The 18,714-nt window shown below is 37.5% G+C and overlaps 2 protein-coding genes across 8 annotated transcripts in view; both read left to right on the top strand.

Annotated features, from left to right (window-relative positions):
* LOC136836909 (serine-rich adhesin for platelets-like) overlaps window positions 1–5,096 on the top strand; it is a 40,337-nt gene extending 35,241 nt beyond the window's left edge. For all 5 annotated transcript variants that reach the window (XM_067101359.1, XM_067101362.1, XM_067101360.1 and 2 more), the window contains exon 20: window positions 1,112–5,096. In XM_067101359.1, the coding sequence (XP_066957460.1) occupies window positions 1,112–1,312 (201 nt within the window). In that variant the 3' untranslated portion in view covers window positions 1,313–5,096. The remainder of the gene's footprint in view (window positions 1–1,111) is intronic.
* A 5,915-nt stretch (window positions 5,097–11,011) lies between these two features.
* Window positions 11,012–18,714, top strand: part of LOC136837131 (dentin sialophosphoprotein-like) — a 98,450-nt gene continuing 90,747 nt past the window's right edge. For 2 of the 3 annotated variants that reach the window (XM_067101741.1, XM_067101743.1), the window contains exon 1: window positions 11,854–11,904. In XM_067101741.1, the coding sequence (XP_066957842.1) occupies window positions 11,869–11,904 (36 nt within the window). In that variant the 5' untranslated portion in view covers window positions 11,854–11,868. Of the gene's footprint in view, window positions 11,650–11,853; window positions 11,905–18,714 lie in introns of those variants that run through there. The other variant, XM_067101742.1, reaches the window with a different exon arrangement.

Here is an 18,714-nt window from a genome sequence, read left to right on the forward strand (position 1 = left end):
TGTGGTGTGTTTTGAACAAATAATTTTTATATAGAACACACTTTAAATACAATTATATTAATCATGCTTTATGACCTAATGCCCTCTCCCCTTACTCTTCATTTGGACCTTGATTCTTTAAGTGGAAAATAAGATATTAAGTGTTTGATTATATTAAATGGTACTCTACTGTATATGGATGGTTTGAATAAATATATACAGTACACTGTGGAGCTATTGGTGATAGAATAAGGTACAGAAGCTGTGCTGAATAAGGTACAGAAGCTGTGCTGAATGCAGTGTTAAAATAAAAATTGAAATGCCTTTGTCAAAAGCTAATCCCCATTGTAAGTGGGGATTGTTAATAAGTTGTTCAACCAGACCACTGAGTGAATGGGCAACCAGCTGAACATACACTTTGCTGGAATGCCAAGCTCTTAGTTGGGCTTTCCAATGTTTAGTTATTAATTTAAATTGCTGATGGTAATGACAAATATCAGTATATTACAGACTATTTTTATGGGTAATTTGAAAAACGTTTTTCATGTTACCCATCAGTACCTAACTGTAGTAAACTGACAATTTTATTGTTTCTTGCAGAGTAATGCCAGTTATTGATGTTATGCTCTTTCATTGATTTTGTAACATTATTGATTTTATGTTAGTTTTATAAGTTAATCATCATTATTTTATATTTATTTTTTGTGTTGGTGAAAAGGTGTGGGTGTTACAAAATATATAAAAAGCACATGTTTAATTTTATAACATGTTTTTATAGCAAAGCATTTTTATGTTTAAAAAGTATCTGTTCTTGTTGTGACGTCATAGGACAGAAATGGCGGGAGGGAAAAAAGTGTAAACAAACACTGGCGGAGGTGTTGAACAGAGTGTAGTGAGGTTGAGAGACACCTCTGATGGTTAGGTCGGTAACTTTTGGTTTGTAAGTCTGTTCTGTGGTTTTTGTTGTCGTAAGCTGGATCTTATAATAAAAGAAGAACATTGTGAGCAGATGGGTGGATCGCATAATTGAACCATTTTTGGACGGGTTAGGCTAGGAAAATTTTCAATTATGCCTTTTATATTTAAAGTTATATGTTGGTGATGCATAGTTATACTCTATTTTCCTCCATAGGTTGTTGCTCAAATATACAAGCTCTGCGACAACCCAATGTTCCACCGGCAGGGGCAGGCAGGTCACCTGCAGTTCTTGAGAGACATTGAGGTGGCTTGTGACCACCGACACACTTCGCTAAACTGCATCCGCTGGCTTCCTTACCCTGGCCAAGGCCTGATTTATGGTAATAATAGAGGGCATTTAAACATACTACGGTGATTGGATTTAGGTAGATTAGTATACAGTTTTTCATGCAATATTGGAATTGTGAAGAGGCTGCTGTTGTTTTACTTTCATGTATTTATGTGAAAAGGCAAGAAGCATCTTTTAGTGCCATTTTTTGATGGGGGATCATTTGTTTAGACGTGAGCTAGCCTTAGTTGGAGATTTGATTATCAGGGTAAAGCTTAAGTAATCTGTTGTGTTTGGTGATCACTAGCACTAATTTTGTTGCATTATTAAGACTTGAAGTAAAGGTATAATAATGTAGTTATTAAATGATTTACTTCTCTTCTGGCGTTACAGACACTTTACTCTTACGTGTTGTCCCCTTTCATGTTTGTGTGTTAGTACTCTGGTCGGTGGAAAACAGATGAACCGTAATTTGGTGCAGAGATGCTTGAATGACATTCTTTGCATCCCACGCAGTACAGTATTTTTGAGACGAGCATTTTCTGCATACCTTGTAATTATGCATTTACAGGTTTAAATATTTATTGGTGTTGGTAGACTTTCAAGCCTTGTCACTTTGTTTATAGAAATTTGTTCCATTTAATTTATGTATTTCATGCCATTTTCTCTCTCTCTATCTCTCCCTCTCTCTCTCTCTCACATACTGTACCATCAGCCATAGCAAACCCACTTTTACAAAATTATCCGTCCAAGAATTCAATTTTATCGTTCCTTCAGAATGATAATTTGTACAGTGTTCTGTTGCACTTGTTGCTTTAAATAAAAATGAAAAGGCAGTTTCTTCTCGAATGAGGAGTGTCTCCAGTCACATTGATAGGTAGCTTTACAGACATTTTTCTTTTCTTTTCTTAAGAACTCACTCACAGGAAGCCAGTAGACTTCCTCTTCCTTGCGTATCATTTCTATGGTTATTAATAAGTGCTTTTACCTGTTGCAAGTATCACATGCCTTCCATATGCAGTAGTGAAAAGCACCTATTGGAAGGAAAGGGGTATTATTGATGCTTTTCACTTACAACAAGTGTACCATATCTTACACTTGCAATTTTTAAATGTCTTGACCGTATCTCTTGTGCAAAAAAAAATTGAGACCCGAGGAATCTTTTACTTGTTGTATTACCAATATTTGCAAGATGTGTGTATATAACTTTCAATGTTGTTTTTGGAAGCCATTGGACACCACACAGTCGTAGGTGGTTTTTGCGTTTGGATTTGTGTTGAAAGCGGTTTTAAACTATTTTGAAGTGAAAAATACTCTTGAGGATTGAGTAAAACTTGTACAATTCTTTGTGGTATGGTTGATGCACTTTTGTGTTTCTCATCCCAATTAACATTTATGACATTAAATAGTTACGGAGCCAAAGCAAATTTTTTATGGTAATTTATTATATTACCAGACCTTTTTAGTACTCAGGAGGGAGAGTTATGTTGTTTTCTCTTTTCATGACTTCATTTTTTCAACAGAGTCTGAAAGGTTTTTATTTACAGACATGGAGATAAGCCTTTTGTCTCTTGGCATAATACCAATTAGGCATGATCATTTTGTTAGTTTTGTGGCTGATGTGGCTAATTGGTATAAGGGATTTTGTTCTGATGGAACGTCATTTTATTTTATTATGCAACGTGGAGTATATTTATGTCTTATGATTTGCAGTTTTAGGTGATTTTGGTGTTATCTGTTGCTGCCATTTTTGCAGCCAAGAGTATGTATGGATAGCCCACTTTTGAATAGTGAGACTTTTACTAAGTGGTTTGATTAATTGCAGTATAAGTTATAGTAAAAGTGACTTAAAATCATTTAATGTTTTTCTATATCATAATAGTTTAACCAGACTTCTTATCGACAAATCTAGCATCCTACAACAGAGCCAAAGGTTTTCTTCTTTTATGAGAGTCTCACAATTAAGTACTTTTTAAAGTGAGCATTTCAAGGTGCCTAGTAGATGGTACGGAAGGGTCTTCTCAGCCTTTTGTCACTGGTTGCATTGCTGTAACTTCAGTTACATTTGTTTTCTCCTTGTTCAGCTGCCAAACTTGGCTAACTCTGCCATGCTCCAACTTGTGTTCCTTTTGTAAAACAAATCCTTTGAGAAAATCTCAGGAAGAGCATTAATGGTACATGGTTGTTAACTGAACTTCAAAATTTTATGATAACAATAAGAGTGATGATCCTTAATGAGAGGAAAATGAAAAGCATGACGAAGTTAGGTAAGTTTGACAGCCAGTGGAAGGAGATCAAAGGAAACAGATTGAAAGTCACAGGCAAGAAGCATTGCACACAGTGGCTGAAGTGACGTGACATAGGTCCTACAGTAATGCCTATAGTGTGCCACTCATGGCGCACTGTGGGCAGTACCCTATACAAAGTCAGAATTGAATTAAGATTCTAAAAAAGGAAGGACATGACAAGCTACATTTCCACTATGGAGGTGCTGGTAGTTTTTAAAGGTTATACATATGCTGTATTGTATTTATTTTGCTTGATGTTTACTCTTTTTTTTATGCAAAGTATTTTTATGCATGTTGGTAACAAATATGAAGAAATAATTGTCCAAAAAGTGTTAATGCGTGAAACTTTCCAAGCCCTGAAGTATATCTGGAAATTAGTAAGAAGCTGGTCATATGACTTTTTATACTAATGTGCAGTTTTAAAGTTGTTGAATAAAGATACAAAACCCATCCATAAGTTTTCCAAATAATGAAATGGCATGATTGCTGTCTAACCTGCTTAGTGTACAATACAGCATGACTTTAGCTTATTATGAAATATTGTTTTGTACTGTACTGTATTATGTTCTGAAATAATGACAGTAAAGTAAAGTGTATTCACTCTTAAGAAAGGTTTGTTCATTTACTTTTCTTAAAAGATGACAAGCACACTTCTTTTTTCTTAATTAAAGGCAGGTTCAATGATTGAAGAATATACTCTAAGCAGGGAAATAAAAACTGATGAAATAAGTAGACCCTTGAATTTGCAGCTCCCATATAGTACGAGTGGGATTATACAGTTAAAGACTTTGGCTAGTATATTTGCTTTACAGTTTATCTTGGAAGCAACAAACAAATCTCATAAATTTCTTTCATCACTCCTGAAATTGGTCTTGTGTCATCATGGTGATGGTATCGAAAAAAATATCCCTTTTTCTGGACATACTTGTGATGTGTTTGTAATAACTCAAGGCAGAATGGTAGCAGTTTAGGAGGAATGTTGTTAAAGTGAATGTACAGGGTAGGTAGAATCTAGGGAATAGCAGTGCAAAATATTCTTCTTATTTGTTTAGGTTTCCATACAAGTGCAATCATTTTTTTCAGAGTTTGGGAGTAATGATTAGTTTGGTTCTCTTTCTTGTCAGCAATTTTTTTTTATCAAAAACAGATCTTTGTATATATCCATACGTGTCAGTGTCCCTTTATCTTTGGTAGATTTTGAAAAGCATGTTTTTCTGTGAAATTTAATTGAAACTGAGACAGATGGAAGCCTTCAAGATACTGCTAACTGCATGTCTTTTTAAAATTTTTAATTGCATTTTCATTGCAGCATGTATTTTATGAGATCTTCCACATTGGTTGTGATGTGAGAGATCTAGAATATTTCCATTTTGAGTGCAATGAAGGGCAGGTTTTGTTCTAAGCAGTATGAAACTGATGATGAAAAACCACCAGTTCAATTGTTTTTAGGACGTATGATAGACTTTTGTGTAAGAAAAAAAAGCCACCATATGATACAGTTATTATACCGTAATGTGGGCATATGTAATAGGGAAGAAATTTTGAAAATACTTCAAGGAAAGAAGTGCAGCATATTAGAGAAAGAAGGGAAAGAGCACTTACTGAAATAATCAAATGTATCATACAAGGTACACATCTACACAAGAAATAGCAAAGCTGTCAAAACAAATTTACAAGAACTATGCAGACGTGGATTTAGTACCAGTTAGTTGGTTAAAGCTTTTTCATAATGTTCAACCTTCTTGGCCATATCCCACCACAAGCTCACACATACACGCAGCTGAAAGGGGTCCACTTGTGAATAAATGTGACAGTGTATGCATTTAAAAAAATAAGTAGAAAACTGTTTACTTAAGAATTTTTCAACCAGACGTGAACATTGTATGAAAGCTCAGGTCAGTTTCTGTAACTTACTCCCCACCCCACCCCACATGCAGAAAAAAAAAAAGATTTGCTTGGTGAGGTATTTTAGGACATTTTGCATCAAGTGTTGTGTAAATGTAACTTACAGAGAAAGCATTATCCTATTTAGAAAGCATGAGGTTCTACCTGTTCACATGGAGAGGATGTTGTGTTCTGGCATCATGTATTTTCATCAAGGATATCATTTTGGAAGATAACGCAAATCAAAACATGGTTGTTTGAAATGTAATACGGAAACTGAAGGGTTCATTTCATGAGGAGAATAGAAACAAGAAAATGATCATGATCATTCATTGCGTATTTTGAGTATTTGTGCCTTAACATGAACATTCTGTTGCAGTGATTTAAAACAGTGAGACTTTCTACAATCCAGCACTAAAGTACTGATGTTATCTTGAGAGATTTTTGTTGAATGAAGGATTTCCTACTGTATTCCTACAAAATATGAAATGACAGGATTTCCTTCATGTGCTGTATTACCCTTTCACCCATGCCATTCATTTCCCAAAGTCGTATAGTAGCTTATATTATTTTATGTTTCCATAACTTGAAGAACTTGGAAGGAGTTTTGTGAAGCTTTTTACTCTAATTATATTAGTGTGAAAACTACTACTGTTGAATAGTCTGAAATAGATAAGCAGCATATACACAAGTTTGTAACATTCTTAGACAAATTAACATTTGTAAGTGGTGGTTTTAAGGTTCAGGAATGTTAGTGAAATGCATATGTTTATACGATCCTGAATCTTGTCTTGAAGTGTATATTATACTGCTCAGTCTCTCTTATATATTGCTGTCTGTCATGGTCATCTGTTTTTACCATCCAGGAAGATGTTTGTTTTTTTTTTTTTTTTTTTTTTTACAACAATTTACTCCTTATGGACACTGTGGAGATACAGTGTGGCTAAACTAAAAGTGAAAATCTAACACCATGAGCCCTTGCACATTGGGGATATGGCTGTTTCTTAACTTGAATGAGCTTAAGCAAAAGTAAAATTTTGAGAACATGATCTAGTCCTGTTTAATTGTGGCATTCCAGACCATTTTTTGCCCTAACTTCTATAATAGGAATTCCCAAGGAACTCTTCCATTTGCATTCATCTTATTTTCAGTGACAAATAGTTCATCGTTCATCACATCTTTGGATAATCCAAGAGTCATTGTCATCATTAATTTATGTTTTTGTGTTGGATAATTTAGCCTAGTATTTTTATAGTTTGGCATCTGCAAGTGATATATATGCAGACTTTGTTAGAATGTACATTTAAAACACTGAATTAGTAAACTTTTTTTAAATGAAGTTTATATGCTTGTTGTTTCTCTTATTATTAGCAATTGGTTACTGTTTTTTTTTTCATTTCTAAGTGTAAGGTAAAGTTTTAACCATAAAACTATTACAATAAAACTTGTAGAGAAATTTGTGTTATTGCATACATCCTTAAGAACTTACAAGAAAGTGTGTGCCAGTGTTCAATGTATTAATTTATTATTGTTCATGATGTGCTTACTTACCTATGGTACCTGTCAGAAATACATTTACAGTTTAGCAGTAGCAGACATCAATGGTACAGAATTTATAGATGCTGAAAAACAGAAAAATGACAAAGGAGAATTTTGGTAAAATATTAAAATTGAGAATAATTCTTACACAGTCTCTTAGAACTGGCTGTTTAAACAGAAGGAAAGGAGTTATTTTCTGTAAATTTAAATTTATAAGTACTTTGAAAGATCTCATTGTAAATCTTTGTAGTTTAAGATGGTTGAAGTATGTTGTAAGTTGAATTTAAGCCTGGTTTTGTTATTTTGAAGCCACCCAGAGTCTTGTTTTTGTTCTAAATAGTTCCTTGCAAGGTAAATTAGCTAGACCTCATTACCTTTTCCTTTACAGGATGTACTAGTGAACAAACTCTTAGTTGAATATTGATTAGATTGCCCATAGAATGCGAAGGTGGTCAGGAAGCTGTCACCCTTCAAATCTGAGTAGCTTATTTGTTTGAGCTAGAAAAAAGAATTATGTCAAGCACCCTCACTGTTGGGTCTGATCTCATCAGACTAACAACCCCAAAGGCACTGAGGGTAAGATGTACTGTATATCTAGGAAGTTCTTCAGAATTGTAGCAATCTTTGCTGAGTGAGACACTGTTCCAGGCAAATTGAATAATAATCTGTTGCATGACTAGTAGCTTGAATATTGATGGTCAGTACAATAAAGAACAGTTCAACCTGATATGTTACTTCAGAATCATATGAGAGGAAACTTAAACAGATCTCTAAACCTCATCCAGCCTTTATTCATCTTTGAAATTTTTTGGGAATGAGTATTGTTCAAGTTTGTAATATTGAAAACTGCTAAATAACAGCATTTGGACTCAAATTATTTTCTATTGAGATTCCTGTATAGGATATAACCTGTTGATAATGGCTTTTTGAAACAACAATCAAAATTCAATATAGAGAACTAAATGGTACTAAAAGAAAGTAAATGTCCAAGTTACTCAACACAACACCATGAATGGTGTACAAGGGGCAGTAATATTACTTGAGAGATGAAGAACAAATAGACAAAAAAAAAAAAAACAGGTTTTGGCTAGAAAAAACCAGTTTCTAGTTCCGTTGCGAGTTATCAAGGAGTTTTATTCTCGTGGTCCCCCTACGGGACCATAAGACAGACCAACCAGTTACAAAGAATTCTCTTACAGTTGGTCTTGGCCAGAGTAGTGCTTATTGGAACAGTGATAGAATATAAAGGACTTGGGACAGGAGCCCTTTATCTCCTGTCCTTCAGCAACTGCCTCACCTTTCTACATACCACTCGCACAGATGTGACAGCGCGGACAAGGTTATTAGAACCCAAAATGGATAAGAAAACATAGACTTACACAACATACATATTACCCCAGAGAAGAAATGATTCTAACTGGAGGTAACCAAAATAATATTCAGTGGGGAAAACTTGTCCCCCTAGCATCTATATATATTAGGACTTATACCAAATCCGTCACAATGAAACTGCAATGGGTATATCCACACTGCTAAAGTAGTAATACACTAATAAAAAATACATGATTTGGAGATAAAGTGACCACACAACTGTGTTTAATCATGGCATACCAATGTGCATCAACTGGCCAAAACAATGACGGATTGCTCTTCCTCTCATAACGTATGACCATAGGAGTAGCAAGTTCATAGTTGAAAGTCACAGGTTTTAGTGTCCAGCCTAAAAAAATCATATATCGTCACTAAACGAGATGTTAGAAGATAACAGACAATAATATTGAAGTAATGCAAACCATCATAATTCCAAGGGGGAAGACTACAACCAAAAAATTCAGAATAATCTACAATCTAAGGATTCTTACCAGCTATGAAAAGCGAACAGAGGTCTAAGGGAGAATTGTAGCAGTTTAAAAGTAAATTTAGAAATATATATATAGTAAATTTTGCCCTCTCAAGCCTCAAGAGCTACTTGAAAACAATATTTACTTTCCTAGGTTAAGAAAAAACAATAAACGAAAATAATGCATTAAGAGAATCGAACATAGCTCACATTTTCTCATCAAAGAAATTGTTTATGATTCATGCTACCCAAGAAGTTTTTACATATAAAAAAGCATGTGGTAAGCGCCTTTTATGAACAATTCAGGTACTTCTGGTGTGACAGTTCTTAAAGATATAATGTTTATAACATGTTGGAAACAATCCAAAAAATGTACTTTCGCTATAGTATAAATTCGTCTCAGTCTTGCAAAAACGGTCGTTTCTTCCCTACGTGTCACCTACCATGAAGATAATTATTAGATATTTATTAACGCCACATTTTAAGATGAAGGTAGAAATCTAGACCAACATCTAAGTTTTTAATGCAGATAAAGACTTAAAACGTATGCAAATGAAGAAGTGAAGACCAAACGTTCGAAAATAGGCTTTACCCTAAAACTGGTTGTTTTGTACATAAAAAAAAACCGATTTTCAACAATCATAGTGTGATTTGCCTCCCCCGTAAAAGCGACGAAGGAAAGGATAAAGACTAGATACGATATGAATGTAATGTGTCATCAAAAGCAGTGTCTATTTATGTTTTTAGATGATTTTAGTGATGGTGATACAAAGGAACCGAAGTGATTGGCCTGATTGCTCTAACAAAATTAATTTGTTGGCGGAAGAGTTGCAAGATACTAAGATTGCTCAGCATGAAAGTATGTGGGCTGGGGTAGCTGACTCAGAATATATTCCACAGCACACTGGTTTGAAAATTGATAGTCTCACGGAAGAAAATTGTATAGGAAGACGATGAATGCTGCTAATATCGAGTAAATAACTTATACGGATGAAGTTAATGAACAGCACTTATTGGTAATAAGGTATACAAAGGCTTCGAGTAAAATCACCGAGAATTGAAGTGGTTAGTTTTCTTGAGAATGTGTTGCTAATTTTGCATATTGAAGCATTAGAGGGGATGATAACTAGGTGCTCTACATTGTAGAAGGTGCTTAGTCAAAAAAGTTCGTCAAACTGAAACTAAAAATATTATTTTATGTTTTGAGGAGGATGACGTAAAAACTCATCTTCAATCAGTCCCCGGTGTAAATAAGAAGATAAACTTGCTAAATTTAATAAAAATTATGCATTTTGGCTCATTTGGCATAGAATAAGCAGGAGAAAGGAGCCTGCATGTAAGAGGTAAATGGTAAAAACAATTGAGTAAAAGCTTTCTTAAAATAGGATAGTTTAGGCTACATTTATTCCATTTTCTTCAGTAATAATTTTCAAGTCCCATTCTTTTTGTCTAAAGACCCAGTTTATTTATGTTCCCTAGTGTCGTTAAGTTGAGTAATGATTTCTGATAGTTAAGTATATAACCCCATTTTTTAGTTTCTTTTTTCTTTTTATTTACTTAAGATTATCTTTTCAACTGAAAACAGCATAACACAAACAACAGCCTTGCATGGCTGGCAACATCCAATACGTATATCTGCCAATACGTTCTGGTCAAAACATGCAGCAAAAAAATGACAAAAATAGTTTTACGTTTTATCAGATACCACATCCTCAGTTGTCGTAAATAATCATGTTATGGACAAGTTCCTTTAAATATACTCTGAGAATAGTAAAGGATCTTGGTTAGATACGTATGACAGACTTCCGGTTCGTAGTTCATTAAAGCTGTACGAATGTGGAAAAATTGACTCAGTTGCTGTTTGGGATTTTTTCCTTATTTCAATTCTGAATTGCATTTGTTACTTTGAAAAACGATCCGACCTCGATTTTGGAGTTGTCATATTCTTATTTTTTTCGGTAGTAGATCGTACACCTCGACCCGACACGAACACAGTCACAAGGAAAGGCCATCATGGAGTCGTTTTCATCAGTACAGAAATTAAACGACGTCTTGTGCTGACGATTTATACGTTATATAAATTCATAGTTTTACAGATATACATAAATATTGACATAAATAGTTTTTATTTTAATATATTGTTATTTTTATTTTAAAAATATTGTGTTTTATGAGGAATTAAAAAAATTAATTAATAAATACTTTAGCGAGCGGTGCCAACGCCTGAAAAACGTCGTAGCGGAACGATAACCAGCGTAAGGTTCAGACTCAGAGGGACTCGCAAGTAGCTGGGGAGCTGATCGAAAGACGGCCTACGTCGTTTAATAAAAGTGTCTTGTTAAGGTCAAAAAGTTTTAAAGGAAGGAACGGAAAGTATATAAAAAGCATAAAACTCAACATGAGAAAGAGAGTTACATGATATTCTAAGTAATTTTTCTGTAGGGGACGAAAGGCGACTACATGAGGAGAGAGCGGACGACGGTCACCTTAGTACCTCATAGGACTAAAATGGCCACGCCAGACCAGGCGCCATTGCCCAAAGTACTTTCATGTGAGATTTACCTGTCCATCGCGCTATTCCGCGTCGTCTCTCTTATTTAAAACACACCTTCAGTCCTCGGACTCTAATTGATCAATGGAATGAACGAGCTGGATTTTCCGATTGCAAAGATAATCGAAGATTAAAAAGTCACTGTGATTTGGGGTGAAGGGGAATGTTCGCCATATTGGCGTTTCAGTAGTTTTACATTTATTATTTTACTATATATAAGTGTGATGTGGCGAGTGCTTTAGCGTAATGTAAGTGGATACCGGTCGAGTGCAATATGGAGACAACGTCGGTCAAGGCGAAAAGACCACCAACAGCCACGAAGGTAAATGAAATAGCTAATTTCTTTTAAGTCGAATGGCTACGCCCAGTCGACGAGTATGGCCCGAGTTAATTAATGACTTTCAGTCTTTGTTTTGATGGTTTTCTTCCCTTCTGTCGTGCTTGGTGTTTCGTGTACTGAATTATGTTTATGTTGATCAAAACGAGCGACGTTTTCCACGGGGTGAAAGGATTTCTTTGCTCCTGTCAGTCGGTCGTCAAAATGGCTGAAGGGGACGATGGCCGAGGCCGAGTAGTCGTAGGATTGCCTTTTTATTTACTGTTTATTAGTTGCCATAATGGTTTGCCACTGTATTCTGTAGTACATTTTAATCTTTTGTCCTTGCATGATATATATTTACTGTATCTTCGTCATTTGGTAACTCTCCTCGTCCGTGACCTCATTTAACGAACCCCGGTCGTACCCTGACCCCGGTCGTATTTATCAGAGGCCTGTTTATCATAGGCCTATTTTTCAGAGGCCTATTTATCATAGGTGTATTTATCAGAGGCCTGTTTATCATAATTATCATAGACGTATTTATCAGATGCCTATTTATCGTAGGCGTATTTATCATAGGCCTATTTATCATGGGCGTATTTATCATAGGCCTAGGCCAGGAATGGTCTGGGAAGGTAGAATTTGCGGAGACATAAGCTAGAATAACTGTTCCAAATTTTTTTATGTATAAGGTATAGGCCTAGTTTAATTTTTGAACTGAGGTTAGCCTAGGCGATGGTGCATAGCCTAGGCCTACCCGAATTTGCTTGTTGGTTGCTCGTCACAGCGATCATTAGGCCTATCCTATGTTTAGGTTGAGGGGGAGCGTCAGGCCAGTAAAACTTGAGGTATTTCTAAGTAGTAGCGTCGATCCGCATGGACCATACGGAACAGTTCCGCAAATATGAGAGTCAGTGGGGAGCCGAATGTTCAAGAAGGGATTGGCTAAGGAAATCTGTTGTGAAAGGAACCGTACTAAGCTAATGTATCCTAACCTAACCTAATCTAGTAGGCCGTACTACTAAGCAGGGGTGGAGGCCCCTTGACCCCCTGGTGAAGGAAACCACTTTTTACCAAAGGCTTCCTTATAACACTGCGCATGCGCGATACTATTCCAGGATGTCCATTAATAAAATAATAAAAACATCATCAGTTCTGAGGCTAATAACAACCATCGACCGACAATCAGTTCTGAGGCTCATTACAGGCACATATTTTCTATTGCATGTCTTTTTTTTTTTTTTTTTTTTTTTTTTTTTTTTTTTAGACTTTCCTTTACCCTAGGCCTACCAAACTAACCTTGGATGCCAGCCTTAAACTGGCCAGGGGGCTTTGCACTGCCTGGACCCCCCAGGTAAGCCGTGGACCCTCCCACAGCATTGCGGTAAAATGTTAGGTCATGTTCCCTCCAAGATGCCTATTATAGTAGTTCCTCATTGGGTGAGTGGGTTCCGTTCTCCAGTAATGCCACTCTGCTGGCGCGAGTTTGAATCTCCGACCTGCCAATGAAGAATAAGATGAATTTATTTCTGGTGATAGAAATTAATTTCCAGTCGCTATAATGTGGTTCGGATTCCACAATAAGCTGTAGGTCCCGTTTTGCTAGGTAACCAGTTGGTTCTTAGTCCCGTAAAATAAGTCTAATCCTTGGATGCCAGCTCTAAGCTGGGGGAGCTGTTAATCAGCTCAGTGGTCTGGTTAAACTCATGTTACAAAAGCCTACTACAGTAGCCCCAACCTTCTCACTCTGCATTTGCTCCTTGCCCAATAGATATGGCAAAAATAGCAAATAGACTACTACCTTTCCCCTCCAGTTTGGCAACTGCCAGTCTGCATGCAAAATGGGCACCCTTAGTATGAGCCCCTTGGGCATGAACATAAAAACATAAATGATGATAGTTAAATGTTGCTTATACGAAATGGCCTAAATATTCTTGTTGGCTACTGGGGCAATCGGGCTGTAGGAGTAGTCTGCAGTTTTACCGAATGTGATGTATTTTTTAGGCATAGCCTAGGGTCATACAAAAACTATTTTCCTCATCAAGTATAGTCTAATATAGTAGTCAGAAATGCTTAGTTTCTTGCTTCTTTATTTTTGAGATTGGTATTGGGGTGAGTGTAGGACAAACGGACAGGTTCCAGAGATGTAAACAAATCTAACCTTTTTTAGAATGCCAGGTCCTGACCTAACCCCACCTTACCTTTGTAGCCTCACCTTGGGTACCGTGAACCCCCTGGATCCCCCCAAAGTAACATCTAACTTTGTTGACAATGGACTTAGCTTCCGTTCAGAGGTAGTCCAGTCGTTCTGGCATTATCTTCCTCCTGGTTTCCTACAGTAAGAGAAAGTAAGACATTTTTGTGAAGATCTACATCATGCTAATTAGAGGTAGGGAATTACTATGGTGAGGCCCTTCTGTCATTGAAAGCAGTGAACTTGGGCTAGGTCTGACTTGGGAATTGAAGACAAGATATCGGATTGAATTGAAAAACACCCTGTAGAAGGGTTACTTAAATATCGGGTGGGTCGTTTGCTAAGATAACTTGGAATGTGACTTAAGGGGAGCTCAGATGTCATAAGGTCCCAGTATAATGTGACAATATGATGATTGATAAGTGGGTGAAGGGATACAACTAATAATAAAAAAAATTATTACATTTTAAGTTGCATATAATTTTTATTCACTTTGAGAAATGTCAGCTGAAAGTGAAGAAGGCCTTATGGTTGCTAGTGTATCTTTTAAATATGTATGTGGACAGTCAATATCCTTGTAGGTTTGCAGATTTTTTTACAGTACAGGATTAGTATTAACCACAGTGATGACAAGATAAATTACCAAAGGTAATGGAAAACCTTGTTTCCTTAGAGGGTTAGGTTGAACCCTCAATCAGAATCCATGACCTAAGGAGAACAGTTTATAACCATTGAAGGAACAGCTGATTTCAGATGTACCTGTCACTTATATAGAACTTTGTTGTTGACTGACCAACCAACCCACTTAACTATAGTTCTGGTGGGCGTTTTAATCACAAATAATTATAATAAATACCAAGCCTTCATAAATAGGAGTACTGTATGCCTTTAGGAGCAAAGACTTAGATAGTTTCATAAGTTACTGTATGTGATTTGCTGTGGAGCAGAAACATGGGTGCTGTCAATGAGGAAATGGAAAATGGTTTTGAAAAGTGTTACCAAAGAATGTTAATCTTCATGGTCTGAGAACATGGGAAGATCAAATTGCAAATGAGGAATGGGTGGAAAGATGTAATGTATCCTGTACTGTAGTTTGGAAAAAAATGAACCCCAAAGTTTGGTAGAATTTGACATACTGTACTAAAAAGAGGAACACACTTGGACAGAATGACAGTACAGTACTGTAGATATGGAAGTGGCAGGACAGAGACCTGTAGTAGGCGAGGGAATCATAGAAAAAGGGGCATTGGAGAAAAAACAATGTGTTGGGGGGTGGAGCATCATCTAACCTAATAAGTTTTTAGGCTGAGAGGAAGATTCTATTATAGTACAGTACTGTACTGTATATTTTTGCAGTTTTTACTGTCTCTTGAGCAGTATTTATTATTTGAAGGCAGTCCCCACTTCGTTGCATTAGGGAAAGTGTCATTGGTTTTCCTCAGATTCGTCACGGAATCTAGAGGAAGATGCAGCGAGTGTCAAAACTCATCAACAAGATCACTTACATAAACTTCCCATCTGATGTCTCTGGTTTGATCAGCTGTTGATAACTGGTTAGGTGCTGTTTACTGAATTTCTTTCTGGGGTTTCTTCAGGTTTCCCATAAAAAACTTTTGTACTTTGTGTAATATCTCAATATTTAGCTGTCAGATGTTTTGTTGCGCCTTGCAAGCATGTTCCTGTTACAGGCCTTGCCTTTGATTTTCGTGGCCTTTTCAGCAGACTAATATTCTTGGACATATTTTAGGTGTAATTTGCTTCTTTTAAAATTCAGTTTTTCTGTTGTTTTGGCTCTATTCATGTTCAGCTTCCTCTGCATTCTTCAACTGCAACTGCTCCTCAGTTGAGGGATCGTTATTGTAAGGTGACATTTGTCGATTTCTTTGTTGAATTTGGCTTGTTTAGCATGATCTAAAAGTCAGTTCTTCAGTCTCAATTCTTCCTTTGCCATAGAAAATCCAGGAAATTTGATAATCATATCCAGGCATAGTTTCCAGGTGCCCTGAATACACTAAAGAGGTGGTTTATCAATTATGTAAATTACTTGTGTGAAGTAGTATTACCTCATCTTTGTCCATAACATGGATTACAGTAGTCAGTCTATTGCACAATCCTTTGCAACAACTTTGTCCATGTTGCACAATCCTCTGCAACAACTTTGTCCATAACATGGATTACAGTAGTCAGTCTGTTGCACAATCCTTTGCAACAAAGTCCCATAACCCAGTGATTGGATCAGAGCTAAAATCAGTTACCCTAAATAGTGTTTTCTGAAGTAGCTTTAAACCTGTTGGTATGACGAGTTTTCACATTCAAGTAAAATCTTGAAGTGAAAGTTCAGTTCCCAGTGAGGGTTGTGAAGCATTCTCCAAGTAGATGGCAATGTGGTGTCCCCAGATACAGTATAAGCAGTTATCCAGCTCTTATTTCTATAATAGTACATTTGTTATTAAGATGACAATTCCTTACTATGTTCAGTATTCATTATATACAGGGAAGGGCATGGATATTCTAAAGAACTCTTAATTTAGTTAAGTACATATATTGTAATTGTAAAAGCACGGGAAATTTAAGATATGACCATTAACATTGTTCTGCAGTTCACCAGAATGATTAGAACAAAAGTTAGTTGTATATGTGCAAAATGTGAAGCTGTCTGGTCATACAGTAATTTTTTTTAGGGGTTGGAGGGTGTGAAAGTAGTGTAATGATTGTAGGGATGGTACTGTGGTGCTCGTTGTTGATGGTTGATTGTTAAACAATCTTGATGACCGGTTTATGGATGGTTAGGGGTAACCCACGTGATTGATTTCTCTAACTGTCGCAGCAGTTCAAAATTGAAATTTGCAGTAATGCTCTATTGTTTTGGTGTAGGTAACTAGACCCCACCCACTTTCAGGGGAAGAATAGGTACAGCAGTGCTGTAGAGCTCGATTCGTTTCTTGCGGTCAACGACTGATCATCGGTTGGTTGAGCAGCTCTGGTTTGAATTTCGTCGGATGATTGTATCTTTTGCCTTTGGTGAAGTATTCATTCGGTTTGGTAGCCTGCTAATCATTATTAGCTTGGCTGGTTCTCTATTAGACATTTTTTATATTGTGACTTAGTATGTCGGATTCTAGTTTGTCTAGTACTATTAGGCATTGCAGCAAAGGCTGTAATACCATACTAACTCTGTTAAGTATGACTTGCACACTATGTGTTGCCATTATAGAGGACAGATTTGCCCTTTTGACCTTATATGTGAAGAATGCAAAGACTGGGATCAGGGGATGTGAAAAGTTTTAGACACACATCTTAACAAACTTCAGAAAGATAGGCAAGAGAGGCAGCAGCTAGAGCCGAAGCCAGGGGTTTAGCCAGTCAGGTGTCTACTCCGAAATCTGTATTGCTATTCACCCTGTACCTTCTATGCCTGTGACTGCTTTCTCCCCTATTACCAGCCCTCCGACTTTTCCATAGACTCCGTTACCTGGCTCCCATTCTTCTGAACCCAATGCCATCGCCAGCCTCGATGCCAGGATAGACCAAATGTTTGGTCTTCTAGTTAATATTAGTTGATACCATAGCCCAAATTGGTTCTGCTGTCAAGGCCCTTATGGACCAGATGAGTGTAATCAGTGTCAGTGCAAGTGCAGTGTCAGTGGAGGCGGTGACTACTTGTCCCAACGATGCCCCTAGACAAGGTCACTTCAACTCTCTTAAACCTGGGGGGAGGCAAACTGAAGGTCCAAGGGAGGTCAGTTGTGTTTGCCCATGGATAGTTGCCCCTCAACCATGCCTGTTGATCATACCCAGGACTCGGTGAATGGCCATTGGACAGACATCCATACATATGTGCTTGCTCTGTTGTCCAGTGGCTTGGACTCCAGTGTGTACAGAGGACGTAGGTGTTTTCGACAGTGTCTAGGCTGTTGAAAAGGCATGTTCCTTCTGCTGAGCACGCTTCCCCACTCCCCCATAAGCTTCTCAGGGAACAAGAGCATAGTCAGCTTCCCTCCTGCAGTTTTTGGGGTAGTGTGGAGCGTACTCATCATAAGCCTTCACTGACAGAGCGCCAGCATTTGGCGCCGAAGCGGTCTTCCTCTTCAAAGAAACAGTCCGAGTGCCCAGTTTCCGAATTCCCAGTGTCCAAGTGATCAGTGTCAAAGCACCCAACTTCCGAGCACCCAGCATATGAAAGTCCAGTGTTCAAGGGACCAGTTTTTGAGTGCCTAGTATCCCACCATCGAGTGTCCATGCGCCCAGTTTTTGAGCGCCATTTGTCCAAGTTTTCACCTGTGTCGAAGCTCTCACCTGTGTGCAAGTGTTCCCTGTATCCGTGCGCACACATGTTTCTGTGTGGCCTCTGGTCCACTCGGCTCCAGAAGCCAAGCATTTGGTGCCACTCCCAGCTGTCAAGGATCCTTCATTGGAGCCTATCCAACATCTTAGGACTTTTGCAAAAGCAGCCTTCTGCCACTCAGGATCAGCCAGACTTAGCCCCCTTCCTCAATTTCATCAAACGAAGAAGCCGATGAAGAAGCCATCGAACAAGAGCATCCTACGTATGCATACGCAGTGCTCTTGAAGTACTACCTCTTCTGCTACCCAGCATCCTTCTCTCCAGTGGCCCTGATGTCTCCAGGTTCCCCCTTATGATGAGACAGCCTGTAGAGTCTGCCAGGCTACCAAAGATGGTCCTTTCCTCATCTTCTAGGAATGTGTTAGCTAGTATTGATAGCTGGTTAGCAGAGAAGAGAGAGCTTGGTAGGGCTGTTTAGCACACCCCCCTCTAGCTTGTCGCCAAGGAGGCACTTATCGTACACCACTGGATAAGCTCCTTCCCCGGGAGTTTTGCGCCCTCCCAGGGCTTCCTATTTCGCCTCGTCATG

This window comes from Macrobrachium rosenbergii, chromosome 57 (assembly GCF_040412425.1).
Source record: "Macrobrachium rosenbergii isolate ZJJX-2024 chromosome 57, ASM4041242v1, whole genome shotgun sequence".
Lineage (NCBI taxonomy): Eukaryota > Metazoa > Arthropoda > Malacostraca > Decapoda > Palaemonidae > Macrobrachium > Macrobrachium rosenbergii.